This window comes from Cadophora gregata, assembly GCF_030347475.1.
Source record: "Cadophora gregata isolate MNR1 chromosome Unknown scaffold_6, whole genome shotgun sequence".
NCBI lineage: Eukaryota > Fungi > Ascomycota > Leotiomycetes > Helotiales > Ploettnerulaceae > Cadophora > Cadophora gregata.
The window spans coordinates 1,582,484-1,601,926 of NW_026695929.1; the positions used below are offsets into that span (position 1 = coordinate 1,582,484).

A 19,443-nucleotide genomic window follows, 5' to 3' on the forward strand; every position below is an offset into this window, starting at 1 on the left:
CAAAGTTGAGCTGGGTGGATATCATTCGGAAGGTGTGTAGACACAGAGATGGTAGTGCCAAAGCTCTGGGGTAGAAAAAGGCTCACAGTTTGGGGCAACAGATAATGGAAGCAAAATACGACACAGAGCGACGCAAAAAAAGAAAACAGAACAATCTCAGATTCAAGGAGAGCTTTAGGCTCTTAGTATGCATTAAGATAGGCAGATGAATCTATGCTCATGGGTATCTAAACCATACTATCATTTTCGCAATGTCATTCAATAAAGCATTCCCAGATTTACTACAGTTACATTAGCCATCGCCGCTGTCACAATTTCGACGCACTAACCTCAGGATCCGCAATCTTGAGCACGGCCTTGCCAAAGTTCTTTCCCAGTAGCATGCCGACGAAGCCGTCAGGGGCATTATCGATACCATCCGTAACACTGATCTTGGTCTTGAAAGTTCCCTCGTTCAACCACTTCGAAATATTCCTGTTCCGTTCCTCGAAGTATTGAGGTCCCATATCCTTATCACTGACGATGAATCCTCGCATAGTGAGCCTCTTCGACACGAGATACATCAAGTTCTTGATGCCGTACCGGGCGTCGGGAGCAGCGTTGTACTCGGAGACCATACCACAGCCAATGACTCTGCCGAAGTTGTTCATGACTTCTAGGACAGCTTCCAGTTGTTCTCCACCAACATTCTCGTAGTAAATATCGATTCCGTTTGGTGCAAGACGTTGAAGAGCTTCAAGTGGCTTCTCCTTCTTGTAGTTGAACCCTTCGAAACCAAGCTCCTCGGTAATATATTCCAGTTTCTCGTCCGATCCAACAGACCCAATAACCTTCAATCCATCATGCTTAGCCAGCTGTCCGACAAGCTGTCCCACGGCGCCCGAAGCAGCAGAGATGAAAATCGTCTCGCCCTTCTGCGGCTTGCCAATCTCGTAGAACGAGGAGTAGGCGGTCAACCCTGGCATTCCAAGCGCGCCGACGAAGACCTTCAAGTCAAGATTGTATGGGTTGTCGACTTTCCTCAGGGCGTCTGCGCTCTGCTGAGGCAGGACTGAGTATTCCTCGGTAGGGATTGCTCCAACGACCAAATCGCCCGCCGCAAACTTCGCATTGTCGGACTTGAGGACCTTGGCAACTGTGTTGTTACCAATAGGTTGGCCAAGTGTGTATGGTGGGGAGTAGGATTTCTTTTGGGGGTTGCGCATTCGACCACGCTGGTAGGGATCGAATGAGACATAGAAGTTCTTCGTTGACACCGCCTGCTGGAGGGGCTTGTTCGAGATCGAATTCGCGCGCCTCGACTGAAAGGTCTTTCCCTGGGACGGGAAGGCCCTCGGGGACCTTCTTGAATATGACGCCTTTGTTTTGAACCATGATTGCTGATTTGGATGGGTGTACAAAAATTGGGTTCGGAGAAGTTGTAAAATGAGGGCTTGAAAATCTGCGAGACGTTTGAAGAACACAGAAAAGATTTATACCTAGTGATTGGTTGGAAGGGATGATTTTATAGTCGGACCGTGAAAGAAAACAAGCCCCGCTACAACGACGTCAAGTCCTGGAGGCATGACGCCGTTGAGGGTTGCAACACCTCCCTATGAATGGATTACCAATTTCTAACCCACCTACCTGTCACCACCATCTGCAGTACACCCGATGCTGCTTAACGCCGCAATTCGTGTATCATGGTAGGCCTTGCAATGGCCACAGATGCGATGATTCGTAATCCGGTTGAGCTGTGGACAGTCGCCTTGCTTTCAGACGAGAGATGCCGAGGCTTGCGGCAATATTTCCAGGAACGACTTTTGCCCGAGCCTAAAACTTGAGTCAGTCGAGATGGCTGAGGGACACTTCGCTGAGACTAGAACTCATGTTTGACTTGAGATCATCATGCAAGAGCAATCGTATAAGCAGTTGCTGCATGAAAATTTATAGGAGGATGAGAAGTGTCCCGAGTTGCAGGAATAAGTCGACATTAGTGCCAAGCCTGTCAGCACTACAGCTCTCTAGTGTGGACTCCGATGTCAAAATACCGAAGCGTCTCTCATAAACTCAACTGCTATATTAACACACTCTACTATGATCTCCCCAAGGCCGAGAGCGCAGTTCTAATCCAGATGAGAACTGAGCGGATCGGACTCAATGCGTACCTCTATCGGATCAAACGATCAGACACACCATGGTGCGAATGCGGCTAAGCATACTAAACAGTTCGCTATATCATTGAGGAATGCGACCTCTTTGAACCGGAACGTTTTGAACACCTCAAAATCTCTCACACGACAGACCACCGCCTCTTTATGGAGGACGGAGAACTTGTTAAAAACACAGTTAACTTCATGATTTCGACCGAGCTCCTAGCCTAAATAGCGGAACAGAATAGTATCTTCTTACTACTAGGCAATTAAGACTTGCTAAGTTCAGTTCAGGCGACGGCCGGAGAGGCAACTGGTGATTGTACTAATAGAACTAACTAGGGGGTTAAACAATCCCTGTAATTTACAGAAGCCGATGGAGTTATTAAACCGGCAGGCGCAGTGAAACCTGGAGTCCCTATTTATAACTTTTATTATGATTATCGTCCTTCCTTCTTTTTATTTGTTTGTAATACTTTTCAGCTCTGGATACGGTGCTAATTGGCACGGGGACACAGATGTAAACTAGACCTAAATAGTGCGTCCGTATAGCGCTTAGTGCAGCTAAATAGACTATGGAATCAAAAAAAAAAAAAATAAAAAATAAAAAAAAAAATAAAAAAAATACCGAAGCCAATTCACTATCACTTCTAACCCTTTTGTTCTTTCAACACATCATAATCATAACATTTACTGCATTGCAGTATAACCATTTTTAGGAAAGCAAACATGTGAACTTGTGCCTTGTCTGCCTTGAGGCATCGTGTTTGCATGTTGTGGACGCCTGCAGGACGGAGATGCCTCAGGATTTGTATGCTTTGTGAGACATTCAGCACCAGGCTTTGTTTCTATTCAAGGTCTTGATTAAATGTTTGCTTGAAATTTGACTGAATAACTCGGGCTCGTATCAAAACTGGTGTATGTTTGTCACGGATCTCGCAATATCAAAATGTGCATCCGAAGGAGACAAGCAACAGATGAAGTAGCTCGGCTGATATGACCAATGGTCTTTGGTCTTTCCGAAGCATGAAAATGCTGCAGTATACCAAGGTGAATATGGTTAGATAGGATAGTATCATTCCCTTCCTCTGTCCGATTGGCCAAATTGCAGCCTCTTAGCATTATAGCTCTATCTCAATGTAGTCGTCCTGAGGCAAACCAAGAGCAAATGACTAGATCGTCAAGTTTGATCTCTCATTTCAGGTTGGAGCGGCATTGTCTTCAATGGGTGAGAAGGTGGGCATGGAATGCATGTCGCCGTGATGGCAATTAAAAATGGTACAGTCAATAAATGAAAAAGAATGGATTTGGAGCGATTACTTGTCAAGCAGTCAACTGAACCCTTCAAGATGTCTGATATGTCATTCTGGGAAACCTCTCAAGCCCCGTCTTGATAAGTCTCTCACAGAAACCGAAATCGAATCCGCATATTTCCCAAAAGAAGCAGTCATAGCAATTCGGACGATCTTTTGTGGTTTCTGGAAGCGAAGATTCACGAGCTTCTAATGTCCACTTCTGTGGACGACAGTCCACTAAATCATATCCGCTCTTCAGCGATATTGTATCTCGTCGTCCACATTACCAGAAGCTGTTCTTGGTATTGAAGTCGGCGAAGTTTACATTCAGGCGCAGCAAACACAGTAATCACTGAGCTCTAAATTTGTCTTGGTTGCGTGGGATTCTGCTGGGCAGGATCAACACAAAGCGAGAGAACTCCACTTCACCCAAACCCAGTGATCTGCTTGGCAAGCAAGCCTCAAAAGCCATAACAAACATCGCTCCAGAGGGCTTTTCTGTCAGGCGGGATTTCCGACCGGTGTCACGTTGGGGCAAACGATGAAGTCCCAGCTTAACGCCACGACAGCATTCGTTCAGCCCGCGATTCGTCAACTGTGGGCTAAAAATCTACCGATGAGATTAGATAATGTACCGACGACAGCGGCACGTATTTCGTTCTTACATGGCATGACAGCTGTCGGTACCGAGTAGATATGCGTAGTAAATATGGTGGGCTTCTATTTCTCTGGAGCGAGATGACGGTTTCCGACTGATTTCCGACAACACCTATTACCGGTCCAGCACCACTCATCACGAACTTCAGCAACCTTCTGGACCCTTGCCAAGCTCAGCTCAGTGCGTCCCTTTGCAGTGGAACAGGAATTTCAATTTATTGGTCGATCATTGGCACGGAGTGGAGTGGAGTGGAGTGGAGTGGAGTGGAGTGGGGGAAACTCTTAAATTGCTGTTTCGAGATCTTGATGAGATACTGTACTGTATGAAAATAATGGACGAAGGGGAACTTGCAAAGAGTGCCGTGCGGTGCGGGAAGCCATCGCATCACATCACATCGCATCGCGGATCTGGTGGATGTTTGTCGTTTCGGCCCTGCCGCGAGCCTCCCCTGCCTGCCAGGCGGAAGGGAAGGGAGGATCCACCCAATACCTCGCAGAGCAGACGGGAGTCGCAGGTGGATTATTGGGGGCAAGGTAAGGGAGCGAGGGGAGGTAGAGGGTACTACAGTAGGTAGGTACCGGTAGGTAAATTTACCTTGTCAGGTATGGAATACCCGTGCCTCCCTTACCTAAGCTGGGTGCCTTTACCAAACCTCCGTAGGAACTAAGTTACTAACTGGGCTTCTGAGTCTGAGACGGGACTTCTTCGTTGTGACAGCCTTCACTACCTACTGCTGTGCTGCAGGTAAGGTGAGGTGAGGTGAGTTACCAGCCAGCCGCCTTCCCACCTCATGATGTTTCCAGACTTTCGGACCCCCGCAACACTCCATGACTCGGCCAGCACCACCGAGCTGTACAGTACAGTATGAGCCAGCACCAGCACTACTACTGCCAGCACTACTACTGCCAGCAGTAGTAGTAGCTAGAAGAGACTTTCCAGACTTCGAGAGGCGGCTTGTCCAGTTCAAGAGATCGCCGAAGTTTTGCGTGTCTGTCACGCCCACAAAGTGCACTGCACCACCCAGCACCCAGCGTGCCGCGTGTGGGGAGCTCCAAGTCTATCGCCATGCGCCAGAAACGCCACGCTTTTCAGCCCTTTTGATATTCACAGTCCAGGCGCCTTGCCCTGTCTTTTTCTTGTCTGGGGAGTCGGGATGCTCGGACAGCTCATGATCCAGACAGGGCGGAGTTACGTTCTGTGTCTCGAAGACGGATCCCTATTGGCCAAATCACTCTCACGGCAAGAGTGGAATGGAAGGCTTCGAGTCTCATGTTTGGTTGTGCCAGAGCTTCACGGTTTCCCGAGACTGCTTTGTGCTTGGGAACAGTTGCACCAAGTGCTATTGCTCTGCCCATGGCCATCGCTTCTAGAAGCTGGAGCGGACATTCCAAAGCACAAAGAACTATTGAAGTCGTTTGTTTCTGTTCTGTTTCTTTGCATTCGAACTATGTCTCCGTTATTTTGACAGTTTGGGCTCCTTCATCGGCGTCGCCACTGCCCCGCCAGGATTGAACCCTGCTTCAGCACGGTGTGGACGCTGACGCTTCAGCCAAAAAAAACTTCTTGTGGCTGATTCTGGCTGACGGCAGACATACTGAATGGGGTCGCTACACTGACCTTGACTGAATGCGGAAGAGCTACTTGATCATGACCACTGAAATGGGGCCATGATACAACCCATCCAGAACATCTCGACCAGTCGTGCACACCCTTCCATGTTTCTCTCTTGTCATGCGTGCGGTCTGAGGCTCTTAGACACAGGCCGCGTCTTCCAAGTGGAATAGATATAGAATCAGGCCTCATCCTGCAATCTCGAAAACGTCTGCTTTCAGACATTAGAGGTATATCGCCAAGGATCATATCGATTTTCGACGGTTTTCGATTAGCTCCAAGTTGGAAACAGCTCATAACTTCTGTTTCTTCTGTTTCTTCTGTCGCTGTTTAAGTCTCATCTTTGAGCCGTCTCAGCTTCATTGGATCATCCATTCTACTCCATTTGGGCCTGATCGTCGTCAACTTTTGCAGCCCGTTCTCAGCATCATTTTCTGGACGTCATTTGTCTCAGTGAGAACACTCGAACCGTCCCGCGGTTGCTTTGAAGATAAGAAGGAGGTCCTGCGCTGTCATTGATAGTTTGAGCTCCACATACCGCCTCAGACATCATTCATCATGAAAGGACTATCAGGCTTGCGCAGAGAGAATTCCTACCACCAGCCATTTGCAAAGCAAGACAACACGATATGTGCTCGGCTACGTCGAGTTTTCAGAGGTCCACCGAAGCAGACACCGAAGCCACAATATCGGGATGAGAAGAAATACCGACATGTTCCAACACACTCGGCATCGTCATTTCTCAAGACTGCTACAACGCCAGTAATGATCCAAGCCCTTGTGGATCAACACCACGAGCCGCAGTTAGACAATATCAGAGTGTCGGTCACGCCCAACCCAGTCTCGCCGGGACACACGCCACCACCTCATAGCCTTATCTGAAGACGAATTGAAGAACAGAGAAGATGGAGAAATAGATGAGAATGGAAGACATGAGTGTGGTGGAAGACGGACGACGTGGATTCTTCATGGATATCCGCATGGGATACGGCCTCCACAACACAAAGTTTACGACTAAATGGTCAGTCATTGCTGGACCAGATCTGAAGCATTGCTGTGCATTACGAACAGCATGATGGTATGGAATGATGAGATATGATAGATGGCATGAAAGAATTCTTGATACCCCGGCCCTTTGTTCTGGGGACACATTCGTTTGACTGCACGGCGTTGGTAGTTGGGTATGATACTGCGTTCCACGACACCGCTCATCGGTGTTGTCTCCGAAATCTCTGTATATTCTGCAGTTGAACCTGATAGGTGTCGAGGGCTGGGTCAGGGTCTGATGCGGGCAGGCTACCTTGCTGATATGCTGCGAGGGCGGATCATCTAGATGGGAGGCATTTCTGGGTTATGTACCACATCGACTTGTGCAATTAGATGAAGGATTTCAGAATCCGCATAACACCAAGCAACAAACATTAATAACATTATGATAGCATCTCCACTCTCGTTTCAAAATAGAACCCTCCTATTCCCAAGGCCAACTGTCGCTCCAATTGAGGCGAGAAAGTGAATTTGAAAGCTTCGGATCAAAGCAACATAAGATGAACACTGCTTACTGACAAGCCACCATATCCTTGCTAATAGCACGTAGTCGATAAAACTTCGTCACACAAGGATAGCTTTCGAGAACAAGGTCAAGGTAAAGATGCAATATACTGGACTAAAGAAACTGTAACTGTCCGGTTCGGAGGATTTGCGGAACGGCAAAGTACATTTGTGATTGTGATTGATGACTTCGGAAGCCGTTGCTGCGGCGATTTTCGTGGTAAGGTTTCGTGTAAGGAAATTCCAAGGATTTGGAGGATATCGAGGGTATAACATACAACAGGTACGGTCAAAGAGGACGGCTTTTCCGTGAGATGTGGATTTAGATCAGCTCAAGGGCAGTGACGGTCACGTGTTGAGATCGCACTGTTGAAGATACTTTGGGATTGCCCTCCATCGTGCCCCTGAGTTTCTTTTCGCTCTGATGCTTTGTTTTCATGTTTTGTCCGAAATCTTGCCGACAGGTCGTCAAGCCTTCCATTGAAGCATCATTTCTGCAAGTCACATGCAAGAGTGGCTTGGCCATGTCCACTTTCAAGCGAGTATCGACATCCTTCCTCTCCATCCCCCACAGCAGATCTCTTTCTCAACGCGATTGTGCAACATCATCATCTAAACGGCATTTGGTCAAATAGAATTTTCAGATCTAGCCTTTTTCGCCTTAGCCATCCTTCGCCGATGCTTCCCCCCGACCCCGATCAGCTGAGGCTGAACAGTGAAGACTCGAGGTCAACTCCAATGAGAATCCCTACGATATGCTGCTTGTTACGGGTGCCGACCTGCAATGCATCTTTCGACCTGGCACAGGCCATTTTGCGACAACCCCGCAAGATCGACAGATGATCTTGGGATCCTACATTCCTGAGCTCTGCTCTGGGTGTTTCAACCAGGCATCCGAACCGCCATTTATACTCCCTGCTTCATCCAAAGATGCCTTCACTTCCAGGATCATGGTGGAATCTTTCGTGCTTCAAATTTTGCTGTACTAAGAGTACTTTTAACAGGTTTGCTGCATGTAACCGCTGGGAGAAGGCATTCTCGTGCGTGTACGAAGGTACGAGAGCTTCCTGCATGTATCGGCCCGGATTTGTGTTCCCCTAAGCCACTACATGGAGGAAGCGGAAGGCAAAAAGCTGTCCAGCGCTGCGTCTTCCCTACGTTCGATGAAGCTCTCCTCGCGCTCATTCTATACCCAATATATCGTTGGTTCTGAAGTATCGACTGTTGTGATAGCTCACATTTTCTCTGCGTCTATTGCAGATGAAGTCTCGTCTAGAAGCAAACTATGCGGCATATTTCCTTTAGTGACGGGACTGGCTGTATACTCATTTGGCCTAGAAAATCCTGCGTAATGGCATTGCTTAGAATGTTACTCAGAGATCCACATCCATGTCGGACCCATTCTCTCCTACTTGGATTCTTCTGAGAGATGCTCCTTCGTGTTGGAGTTTGGATTTCGAATGCTACACGCATCCTTAGGTTCAAGTAGGCAACCGCCGTGCATGTTGTCAAGCACGCGAATGGGAATTACGGGTTTTCAAGTTGACATTCACAACTGCCTCTGACGCAAGTTCGGTGTGTGTAACCGTCTCAAGTGAGGTGGGCTGGATTTCAGACTGGCACTATTCTAACCTTCGCTCCTCTCAACTTTCTTGATTCCAAAGTATGTCCTACCAGCATCACCGCGTGATACGTTCAGATATACTGTACCATCACGGGGACCCGTCCATTTCTTGTGTTAGCACTCCTCACTTTCGTCTTGAATTTCCGTACTTGTTTTGTTGTTGGGATTGGGTACATACTCTAGAATCACAATGTTGCTTCAAAAGACTGGCTGGCACATTAAGCATTTCATTTCGCCCAAGAAAAAATCAAGGCAGGAAAAATCTGGTTACCATCTGGACGGTGTCCGTCTCCCGAAGACTAAATTACCCACAAGCACGCCCAAGAGACTCTCCTGGCTTTCACAGACATCTCTATCGGACTCTCCGCCACTTCGCCGAGCAAGTAGTAATGCGACAACGAGAAGTCATCGGTTAACTCAATCGAACTCGACTGGTCATTCATCAGCAACCTCTTTGTGCAGTTGCGACTGCGAAGCCAATCCGGCACCGATTGAACATGCTTTGTTTGGAGTTGAGCCGCCACCCCCTCTTCCAGAGATTCTTTATCTGCCACCTACGTCGTCAGAAGATGCTTCTCCAGACTCAAAAGCATGGCGACTTATATTCCAGGAACCCTTCTCGCGACCCTTGACACCAGCTGAGCTGTGCCTTGGAAAAACGATTGCTCTAACACCTTATTTCGCGACCGGGTTCGTGTTCGATGATATCGTTGGAGCTATTTCACCTGGTTTGATTGACGATGACAAGACCCCTACCCAGAGCCTTAGATTTACTGGAGAATCAGACATGGATGATCTGTCAGAGAATGTCGAGCAGTTGATTCGAGAAACGGACGAGGCCTTCAAGGCTGTTGGTAGCGCTCTGGCGGATGCCAAAGCTGCGAGTCAAGGATGGCCCGCACCGACCCGACCTGCACCGTTGCGACCAGAGTCAATCACCCGCGGAGTATTGAAAGAGAAGCAAGTGTCACCACTGCGATCTGCCTCAGTATCGAAGAGCAAGAAGAAGAGACCAATCAAGAAGAAATCGAACATCTTCGGAAGGAAGACTTCTAAAGCCCCGCCGCCACCAGCAAATACACCAGCTCGCTGGACACTAACTGATGTCACCACAAACATGGCAGATGTGTTCAGCGGCAAGTTATTCAGGACGGAGGTCGACGAGATGTTGACACCGGATCGAATCCAGCAGATTCTGAAAGACAAAGCCGAGACCGCAAGGAAGATATCCATGGAATCATGTCGTAGTTTCGACACAGGTGGTAGCACACCGACAGAACCATTTCATTTAGAGGGTCTAAGCTCTCGCATCACAGCTGCACAGGAGGATCCGCCGCCCTGTCCAAGTCCAGTTCTCCCTCCGTCAGTAACCCCACAAGCGAGTCCGCGCGCATCGATGAAAACACCACCACCCAGACCAGCAAGACCTGATGAGTTCCCCAATCATTCCAGATCAGGAATGGTGTTTGACAACGTTTCTTTCCCGCCGCCACCAGTTCCTCCTCGTGCAGGACGTCGATCTTCGGCATCCAGAACTGCCTCTCTGCTACCAACCATTCCAGAGACATCCCCTCCGGATAACTCGCTGACACAACTAATCAGCTCAGGATCAACCACAAACTCCTCGCGACCTTCGCTCGTGATACAGTTACCTCCTAAATATACATTTCTACCCTCCACGAACTTCACATCAGCATCGCCATTCTTCTGCCACGGACCCATTCGTCTCGACCGTCTACTCTGCGACAACAAAGGCTCAAGTCCAGAAGAAGAAGCGTTGGACTGGATAGCATTCCAGATGGCCATAGCCGGAACAATAGAGCTAGATCAGTACTTTGGTGACCAAAGAGATGATGCACAATGGGAGTCTGACGAAGCGGAAATCGATGATCTTATAAACTGGTGGAACAGTTTTGGATTGGGCGGTTATGGGAGGATGGAAGGCGAAGAAGACGTAAGGGAGAAAGATGGTCCTGCTTCTCTCCCTAATCCTGTCACCGTTTCTGCTGTCAACAAAGAGCATAGAGAGCAGAAGGTTCCAGAGAAGGAAGTACTTGATCGAGGTCATTCTTCATACCATCAAGCACGAACCTGGCGAACATGGACCGATACTCCACCTCCACCCATCCCACGGCCACGCATTTCCAGCGCCAGACCTCGCCCTATCAATTGGAAGTCGCATACTGAGCTAATAGACACATCCAAAATTCCTCTCAATACATCATTGACCCAGCCTCGTCCACCCCAGATTTCACGGTTAACTATTCCACCAGAGCCACCGCGGAGACCATCTTTGGCTGAAAGTTTGCTAAGTTTACCACCGAGTCCGATGCAGAATCTTGTAGTGTCGAATACGCCTGGGAAAGACGACGATATGCCAATTCCGATGGGTTTTAATCTTGGACATGATTTGGGGGATTTTTTGAGTTGGGAGGCGAGACATGTACAGAATTTGTATTCGGAAAAGTAGAATAGAATGGAAGGCACCGTTGTTGATTTGCCTTTTACACTGAGAAGCCTTGTTCTAATATGTTCTACTGTTTTGATTCCTTCTTGTTTCACCTTGTCCTTATGCTGTTGTAGGGAATCTCACGTCCTTTCATGTCTCTCCCTTGAAGTCGATTTAAGCAACCTTTCCAAGCCTCCAACTTTAATCATCTGCTTTATCTCATTTCTCACCATCCGATTGCTCCCCATCATCCGTCTCCAGCCCTTCTCCACCCATCCGATCAAAGTCGTCGAGATCTTCGTCAAAGACCGGATTTCCAGACCAAAGAAGACGGCACATGCGGTAGATTTGTCTGTTGACTTGTAAAGTAGCGATTTGTCGACGAATAGATTTGTACTCGGTTGTCTCAATTTCAACAGCCAACGCAGGATCTCGTCAAGGCTAACACTTGTACTTGTAGACTCGTCCAATCATCTGCTCCAAAGCAAAACTAATACCCAGCTAAGCAGGGCAATGTCCACTCACCAGTTCTCCCTCTGTCATTCTATGCTTCTGCTCATACTCATCACAATTGCTTCCCGAAGCACAAAAAGAAGTATGTCCAGTCTCATGCAGCTGCGTGCCAATATACTTTTTCATCCGAGGGAGGCTCAACGAGATATCGGTCCGTTCATAGACCACCATGTCCACTTTGACGGTATCAGGAGTCACTCTGTCATCCACTCTTGAACTTTTTGTTTTGCCCGAGAGCTTTTCCTCGCCCTTCATGTGGTTTTGTGCCATTGCGGGCTCACATTTCACATCCTTCCGGATGAAAGACAGCCTGTCGTGTTCTCTGAAAGTAAGTCCTCTTCGATAAGTTTACGGATGATATGGATATCCTTCTCAATCTGTAAACTCAATTTGGGGAAACTCAAATGACTTGAGAGGGCTATTTGTCACCGCTTTAAACTATCTTTATGGATCTGTTTGTTGAAAGCAGGTTTGCGGAGATTTTGAAAGGTAGTCTTAGAGTTGAAAGGCGCTCTAAAATCTTTGTGATAGCATATTGAAACGTAGTCTAGATGAACTAGTACTGGTTGCTCGTCTTTTTACAAACAAGAGATGAGTTATGGGCTCAGCGAGCGTTGTTTACCTAGTCACGTGTCGATACTGGAAACGAAAATGAACAACACTTCACAGGTATGTTCGTAGAGCAGAAAGCATGAAGTATTGATACGAGTATTAGATTCACATAGTAATCACTGCTACTAATGAAAGCTGACAATGCTTTCATTATGTATGACGACCTTCTGCACGTTTGAAATACACGAATGTCAACCCATATTGTTCGAGTAACGTCGTGAAGTGCAGAGTGTTCATTAGTCCTGACGGGACAACAGTGTCTGTCTAAACCGGAAAATAGAAGCTACTGGCTTTTGAATGCATTTGCAACAACGGATATTAACATCAGCATACGACTACGCAAATGTTCTCCAGTCCCATCTGTTAGGCGAGCTGATACTCCTGATCCTCGTCTTCGTTCGCTTGCACCGCCGACTCAATGGAGTACCTTGCACCAATTCTAACTCTCATAAAATTCACCTATGAGCGATTTTCTTTACCTTGTTACCCCGAGGCGAGTTTTAACATCGACTGGACTCTCGCCTCATGCCACGTGCTGATTCCAATCCAAGCATTCTGTTTCTCAGAGAACAAATCAAAAGAATTTCCACTCACAATAGCCTCTTTTTCGGCTTCGAAAATGGTACCAAATATTCAAAGTGTCTGCTATCTCAGACAGACTCTCCGCCCAGGCGAGATGTGTCCACTTATGGGTCTCACACTTCTCCAAGTCCGGGAGACAATGAGCCTGATACTCGACACTTTTCAGCCCACATTCGAGACAAAAAAGAGCTGGGTTACAGCTAATGAACAGTATGATAAGAGCAACAGAGGACACACGACTTACAGAGACTTGCTCGGCAGCAGTCAACAGTCAAGAGACTTGGACCTACTCACAAAGCGACATGAAATCTTCAACCAAACGATTCTGAAAGGTTTATTTCCTCCTGGTACCTTAGACTTTCACTTCATTCCAACCGGAAGTACAGAGTGGACACAAAACCGCGCAAGATTATGCCTTGACGGGTACACAGTGAGCAACAGGATCGTCTGTGATACGACACCTGAGACTTTCAAAGCAATCGTTGTGATCTTTGAAAAGCCTCGTATCAGATGCAACACTACTCGAATGAAAGTAACAACCGGCACTCTACTCCACGAGTTGGTACATGCAATCTTGGAAGCATATGCATGTGGGTGTCCAAAATGCGCGGAGAGCATGCTGGAGGGAGAAGGTCTGACTGGGCATGGACCTGTTTGGATGACTATCGCTCTGAATACAGAAAAGACTATGCTCAGGGTGTTTGGATATCGTTGCTGGCTTGGTAGGAGTCAGTCTTTGGCGCATGAACATCACATTGCGGGGCACCGACATACGGAAAAGGAATTGTTGTTTCAAGAAGTCAACGAGAGGCTTTATTGCGAAGCGAGAATGGATTTTGCACTAGGTGAGACACGAAGTGGAATCTCATTCAACGATGAGGACTTTGCTGAGAAGGGTGGTGGAGTGGAGGACATCGAGGGACTGGAGAGCGACTATTCAGAGGATGATGAGAGCGAAAGTGACATGGTGGAGTCATCAAATTGCAAAATCTGAAATTTGTCGGACACACGAATCAAGAATTGCGCTCAGTAGCGAATGTCAACAAATCCCATAACCCCACCGCAATTGGCCCCTATTTTCAGGACCCCGCACCTCGCCTGTAGGTGACCCCGGAACTTGTCCCTCCGAATCCAATTTGGAAGTCTTGTACCTACCAATCGATCTTCCTCATGAGAAGCAGACGATCTTGACGCAGGTCCAGTTTTACGTGCCAACAAAGAACCTCATGCGTAGAAAAACTCAACAGTTTCTCCAGTCTCACAGGAAAAGGGGCAATTCGTCGTCTTTGTGTATCAGTGGTCTGTTGACATATAAAGTCAGCAACTGCGCTACCTAACAGAAACAGCATATCCCACTTACGGAAAACGAACAAACGCAATGTTCATCAAGAAAGACAACTATCTCGTGTATCGGTATGATGCAGAGCAAGTATGGATCCAACCATGGGGCAAAGATGCATTGCGTATACGAGCAACAAAAATGAGCGCCATGCCAACAGAAGATTGGGCTCTGCAAGAACCGGCTACAACGGCCCCGGAAATATCCATCTCGGACAACGAAGCAACAATTACTAACGGCAAAATACACGCTCTTATTTCCAAGCGAGGGAAAATAATGATTTACAACTCGAAGAGAGAGTTGCTGCTAGAGGAATACATGCGAAACCGGAGGGATGTGACGGATCCAAAATGCAGCGCTATCGAGGTCGAAGCGAGAGAGTTCAAGCCAAACTTGGGAGGCGATTATCATCTTACGATGCGCTTGGAATCAGTCAGTTCGAAAGAAAAAATCTATGGAATGGGGCAGTATCAGCAAGATAGCTTGGATCTGAAAGGTCATGATCTGGAACTTGCTCACCGGAACTCGCAAGCAAGTGTGCCTTTTGCTTTATCGTCACTGGGTTATGGATTTCTGTGGAACAACCCTGGAATTGGGCGGGCTGTGTTGGGGAAGAACATTATGAGTTTTGAGGCACACTCTACGAAAGCACTTGATTACTGGGTTGTGGCCGGAGACTCACCAGCAGATATCGAGGAGGCATATGCCGAGGCCACAGGGAAAGTCCCAATGATGCCAGAGTATGGACTTGGATTCTGGCAATGCAAATTGAGATATCAAACCCAAGAAGAACTGCTAGGTATTGCTAGAGAGTACAAGGCGAGGAAGTTACCTATCGACTTGATCGTGATCGACTTCTTCCACTGGCCCAAGCAAGGAGATTGGAGATTTGATGCCGACTATTGGCCAGATCCTGGTAAGGCAAATGATTTTGCTTCCCCGAAAGATAAATTGACGAATATCCAGATGCCATGATCAAAGAACTGAAAGAACTGAACATCGAGTTGATGGTTTCCATTTGGCCAACTGTCGATACCAGATCCGAGAACTACGAAGAGATGCTGGAGAATGGCTACCTCATTAGAACAGACCGCGGAATGCGTATCGGCATGGATTTCCAAGGCAACACCATCCATTACGATGCTACCAATCCCGAAGCACGCAAGTATCTCTGGCAGAAAGCTCGAAAGAATTACTACGACAAAGGCATTAAGGTGTTCTGGCTGGATGAAGCAGAGCCAGAATACAGCATGTACGATTTCGACAACTACCGGTATCATCTGGGACCAAACGTGGCAATCGGCAATATTTACCCTCGTGACTATGCGAAGACATTCTACGAGGGAATGGAAGCTGCTGGCCAGAAAAATATCGTCAATCTGCTGCGATGTGCATGGGCTGGAAGTCAAAAATACGGAGCTCTTGTCTGGAGCGGAGACATCGCCTCGTCCTGGTCCAGCCTGAGGAACCAACTCGCAGCTGGCTTAAACATGGGCATAGCAGGTATTCCATGGTGGACGACAGATATTGGCGGTTTCCACGGCGGTGATCCTAACGATGAAGCATTCAGGGAATTGTTTGTGAGATGGTTCCAATGGGGTGCTTTCTGTCCAGTCATGCGACTACACGGAGACCGAGAGCCGAAACAACCTCAACATGGTACAACTGGAGGAGCGACGTGTCTCTCTGGCGCGGCTAATGAGGTCTGGTCGTATGGTGAAGAGGTCTATGGGATTTGTAAGAAATATATGTTTATTCGGGAAGAGATGAGAGAGTATACCAGGAGATTGATGAAAGAAGCTCATGAGAAAGGGACGCCTGTTATGCGGCCCCTCTTCTATTCTTTCCCAGAAGATAAGAAGAGCTGGGAGGTAGAGGATCAGTACATGTTTGGGGACAAGTACCTCTGCTGCCCAATTTTGGCTCCTGGACTGCGGAAGAGAGAAGTGTATCTGCCAAAGGGGAGGGAGTGGAAGTCATGGGGTGGGGAGAAGAAGTACAAAGGTGGCCAATTCATTGAAACGGATTGTCCCATTGAGACAATGCCTGTTTTTGTTGGCTAATGAAGACGAATAGCTGGGCTCTTGATTGGAAGAACGGCATCAAAAGGATTCTTTCAGACCACGTAAATCCTATTTCATTGGTGGCCCAAGCGTGTGTTCTATCACCGCCAAATGAGGGAGATGTAAGAAATTCTGTAGTTGAGATCCGGTTGTTCTTTTGGCAAACCCTGCTGATTTCAAACCCCCTGGCATTTGTATGATGCCAGCCTCGAGTGTGGCTCATTTGAAAGTTCTGCTCCAGTGCTTGTGCCCAAGTTCGCTTGCTTGATAATGTAGGTCCTTCGACAACCGTATTTTGCAGGAATGTAGTGATATTAGGGATAGGTCGAGAATGGAAAGAGTTCGTTAGATTCGCAAGATTCGCAAGGTCATGTCGGCACATTTCGTTATGTTACCAAGCTGGTTATTGGTCTATCAACAGTCATGAGAACTTGAAGCATAATTAGCAAGGTTTATCCAAATGCCGGTGGCAGGGTGAGGATATCGTCCGACCTCTCGAAGATCTCCTCCCAGATCTAGACGTTCAGCAGCTCCAGCAGCCAGGGCAGTATTATTTTCAGCCACAGTACTATCAGAGGCACGGCCGAGGTTCCTTTCAAGTGCGTTGAGTAGCAGCAGCAGTGATTGAACGATGGCTTCAAGTGCTGCTACCTCTCTGGTCTTTCTCTGCACCACCTTCTCATATCTTACCAAAGCTCCTCGAAGCTGCTCTTTGCCCATTGCCATCCTTCGAGCAATGACTGGTGTCAATAGCAGAAGGTCGCTATGTCCTGGTCCATGGTGTTCCGCCACGGCGCTTAGCCAGCTATAGAGCTCGACCTTTTCTAGGAGAACCAGCTTTTGAATTGCTTGTGCATAGTGCCGGCGTGGTTTGTGACCGCGAAGTACAAGCTGGGCATTAAGTTGTTCGTCTGTCATGCTCAGCCAGTCTGTGGACTGTGGCATAGGGCCGACATCAGGGAGGATCAGCTTGAGCATTTCGATCTGTTGTCTGGTCAATTCAAGGGTGTAGGTTGAAATGCAATGTATACCTACCAGATGAGAGAGGACAGGACAGAGCCGGGCAGGATAGGATGAATGAGAGGCTGGGCGGTGCTGGCGTGGGATGAGATGGTGAAGTGGTCAGAGCTGGCGGTGTTTGTTGTGCCAAGGACTTTGGCGAACAGCGAAATGCCATGAGGTACCTATGCAACCAATCCGCGGAGCCAAGTACGTACTGACTCGACAGGAGCATAAGAGATCGCGTAGTATCGCGGCATGGAGGGAATTCAGGACGTACGGAGATAGATAGAAATAAGAATATTCACCGCAATGGACATATTGAAAACGTTGGAAGAGTTGTGCAAATGTTGTTCATTTGCCATGTTGAGACCAATTTAACACGGTTGGCTCACATTGCACAAGGTCAAATACAATACAAGCACAAGTAAGGGCAGTTTCGATTCCCTACACAAGAACGCCAACTCTCATGGAAGGCAACGACCAGGACAATCTAAGACAACATGTCCATTTGAAGCAGTCGAGGTTGTGCCCATCGGGCCTTCTCATCTGGACGAGCCAAATCAAAGCAGGGACATAATGTCAAGTTACCCCACTGGGGTTATCAGTCAGATGTTGGTGTATTTCGGCTCAGATATTCTATTGTATCTACAGGTTAGGCAGATTCAAGGTATAGACAGACTTTAAGGTAGTAGCTGTGTAGCTGTGCCTCTCGCCTTGTTTCTATCAAGAGCCATTGTCAGAAGAATCCTCGGAGGAGTCGTCCTCTTCAGGTGTGGGGCCACATCTCCATTCAATGGCAGGCGCCTGTCCGATGTAATGAAGTCCATACTTAACCTCTACAACGGCAATCATTGGGTGCCTCCAGTCTGGTTCTTCATGTTGCTCCTCATCAAAGTCCGATATAACTTGCTCGAGGTAGGAATACCACGAGTCCCAATAATCCGGGGAGTGCATCGCGCTGATGAAATGGATGTCACCCACATGTCGGAAGTATCCCTTGGACAGACGTTCCATTGCTGCGTCCTCTTGGATGCTCAGCCACTGCTCCTCGTTCGCGATTTCAAGGCCGGTTTCTTCACCTTGCATGTCATCTCCATGCGCTTGATCAAGCACTGTGGCTACTTCATCGTCGTCCGGAGAGCCATGCTCCTGATCGTGCTGTTCCTCATTCTGAGCTGTCCCCTCGTCATTTTCCTCTTCTGGATCAAGCCCTGAGTTTGGTGATTCTTCATCGAAATACTCGAATTCCGCTTCATCGCTATCCTCGTCAAAGCCCGCCCCATCTTCCATCAAAACCAATGTAAAATGCGACAACCCTTTCATCCTTCTGACAATCGCTCCTTGGGGATCGACAAGCAGTGGAAACGATTCATACAGCAGCTTCATCCCGAAATACACATCCTCCGTAAAGGCTATCCGCTTGATTGATTTTAAATATGCCGAGTCCATGAATTTGCTCCGAGGTTTGCGAATATTGAACATTGGATCGCTGATAAATATCGTGTCGTCCTCAAAGCCAACCCATGTTTCCAGTAACCTCGTATATGGCTTCAATGCTTCATTTCGCGCCTCACGACATACGGGAATGATTGGGGGGAGACCTCCACAACTGTCGACACAGGCTCGCCATCTTTCCTTCTCGGCTTGGTATGCAATTTGAATTACTCGAGGACGGCTCGGGGACGCTTTTGACCATATTAAACATCGTATTTCGGTAGGGAGATCTGGGAACTTCGTAAATGCTTGTGAGGGCTTGCCCTGATTTGCGAAGGTATCAGCCATCTGGATGGAAGAGGAGCAAGCTTGATAGGTACTGGTACTGGCACTGTTCTCATGCTCAACCCATACCATACCTACCTACCTTCTCTGCTTCGTAGTCACACAAACGCGCTAACAGTGACCCGCCGTGATAGTGGCACCCCTTCCGTGCCCAACCCACACACCACTGCATCCAATCGGGAGCTTTGGCGGCGCGAATCTTAGTCGCCCCAGAGCTTCTTCTATCAACCAGC

At 47.9% G+C, this 19,443-nt stretch overlaps 7 protein-coding genes across 7 annotated transcripts; 4 read left to right on the top strand and 3 right to left on the bottom strand.

Moving 5' to 3' along the window:
* Positions 1 to 278: 278 nt before the first annotated feature.
* Positions 279 to 1,205, bottom strand: ONS95_012342 (uncharacterized protein; the record flags this gene model as incomplete). The annotated part of the gene is made up of 2 exons (XM_058505968.1): positions 279 to 281; positions 330 to 1,205. The coding sequence occupies 2 exons, from the start codon at positions 1,203 to 1,205 to the stop codon at positions 279 to 281; spliced, it is 879 nt and encodes a 292-aa protein (XP_058358491.1).
* Positions 1,206 to 6,254: 5,049 nt separating this feature from the next.
* ONS95_012343 (uncharacterized protein) lies at positions 6,255 to 6,578 on the top strand (the record flags this gene model as incomplete). Its single annotated transcript, XM_058505969.1, has 1 exon — positions 6,255 to 6,578. One exon carries the CDS (start codon positions 6,255 to 6,257, stop codon positions 6,576 to 6,578), a length of 324 nt encoding a protein of 107 aa, XP_058358492.1.
* Positions 6,579 to 7,818: 1,240 nt separating this feature from the next.
* Positions 7,819 to 11,385, top strand: ONS95_012344 (uncharacterized protein). Its single transcript, XM_058505970.1, has one exon. The coding sequence runs from the start codon at positions 9,062 to 9,064 to the stop codon at positions 11,339 to 11,341; it is 2,280 nt and encodes a 759-aa protein (XP_058358493.1). The 5' UTR covers positions 7,819 to 9,061; the 3' UTR covers positions 11,342 to 11,385.
* Positions 11,386 to 13,064: 1,679 nt separating this feature from the next.
* Positions 13,065 to 14,021, top strand: ONS95_012345 (uncharacterized protein; the record flags this gene model as incomplete). Its single annotated transcript, XM_058505971.1, has 1 exon — positions 13,065 to 14,021. One exon carries the CDS (start codon positions 13,065 to 13,067, stop codon positions 14,019 to 14,021), a length of 957 nt encoding a protein of 318 aa, XP_058358494.1.
* A 241-nt stretch (positions 14,022 to 14,262) lies between these two features.
* On the top strand, positions 14,263 to 16,429 carry ONS95_012346 (uncharacterized protein; the record flags this gene model as incomplete). The annotated part of the gene is made up of 2 exons (XM_058505972.1): positions 14,263 to 15,282; positions 15,333 to 16,429. The coding sequence occupies exons 1-2, from the start codon at positions 14,406 to 14,408 to the stop codon at positions 16,427 to 16,429; spliced, it is 1,974 nt and encodes a 657-aa protein (XP_058358495.1). The 5' UTR covers positions 14,263 to 14,405.
* On the bottom strand, positions 16,355 to 17,676 carry ONS95_012347 (uncharacterized protein). Its single transcript, XM_058505973.1, has 3 exons — positions 17,465 to 17,676; positions 16,922 to 17,413; positions 16,355 to 16,859 (listed from the first exon to the last, which is right to left on the bottom strand). Exons 2-3 carry the CDS (start codon positions 17,405 to 17,407, stop codon positions 16,851 to 16,853), a joined length of 495 nt encoding a protein of 164 aa, XP_058358496.1. The 5' UTR covers positions 17,408 to 17,413; positions 17,465 to 17,676; the 3' UTR covers positions 16,355 to 16,850.
* A 125-nt stretch (positions 17,677 to 17,801) lies between these two features.
* Positions 17,802 to 19,404, bottom strand: ONS95_012348 (uncharacterized protein). The gene is made up of 2 exons (XM_058505974.1): positions 19,293 to 19,404; positions 17,802 to 19,189 (listed from the first exon to the last, which is right to left on the bottom strand). Exons 1-2 carry the CDS (start codon positions 19,380 to 19,382, stop codon positions 18,155 to 18,157), a joined length of 1,125 nt encoding a protein of 374 aa, XP_058358497.1. The 5' UTR covers positions 19,383 to 19,404; the 3' UTR covers positions 17,802 to 18,154.
* Between the last annotated feature and the right edge of the window lie 39 nt (positions 19,405 to 19,443).

Excerpts from the sequence above, each read along its gene's own strand:
- ONS95_012344 (XM_058505970.1), top strand. The coding sequence starts at position 9,062 with ATGTTGCTTCAAAAGACTGGCTGGCACATTAAGCATTTCATTTCGCCC.
- ONS95_012347 (XM_058505973.1), bottom strand. The coding sequence starts at position 17,407 with ATGCTCAAGCTGATCCTCCCTGATGTCGGCCCTATGCCACAGTCCACA.
- ONS95_012348 (XM_058505974.1), bottom strand. The coding sequence starts at position 19,382 with ATGCAGTGGTGTGTGGGTTGGGCACGGAAGGGGTGCCACTATCACGGC. Across the intron at positions 19,190-19,292 it reads GTGACTACGAAGCAGAGAAG|GGCAAGCCCTCACAAGCATT; the intron begins GTAGGTAGGTAT and ends TTCGCAAATCAG.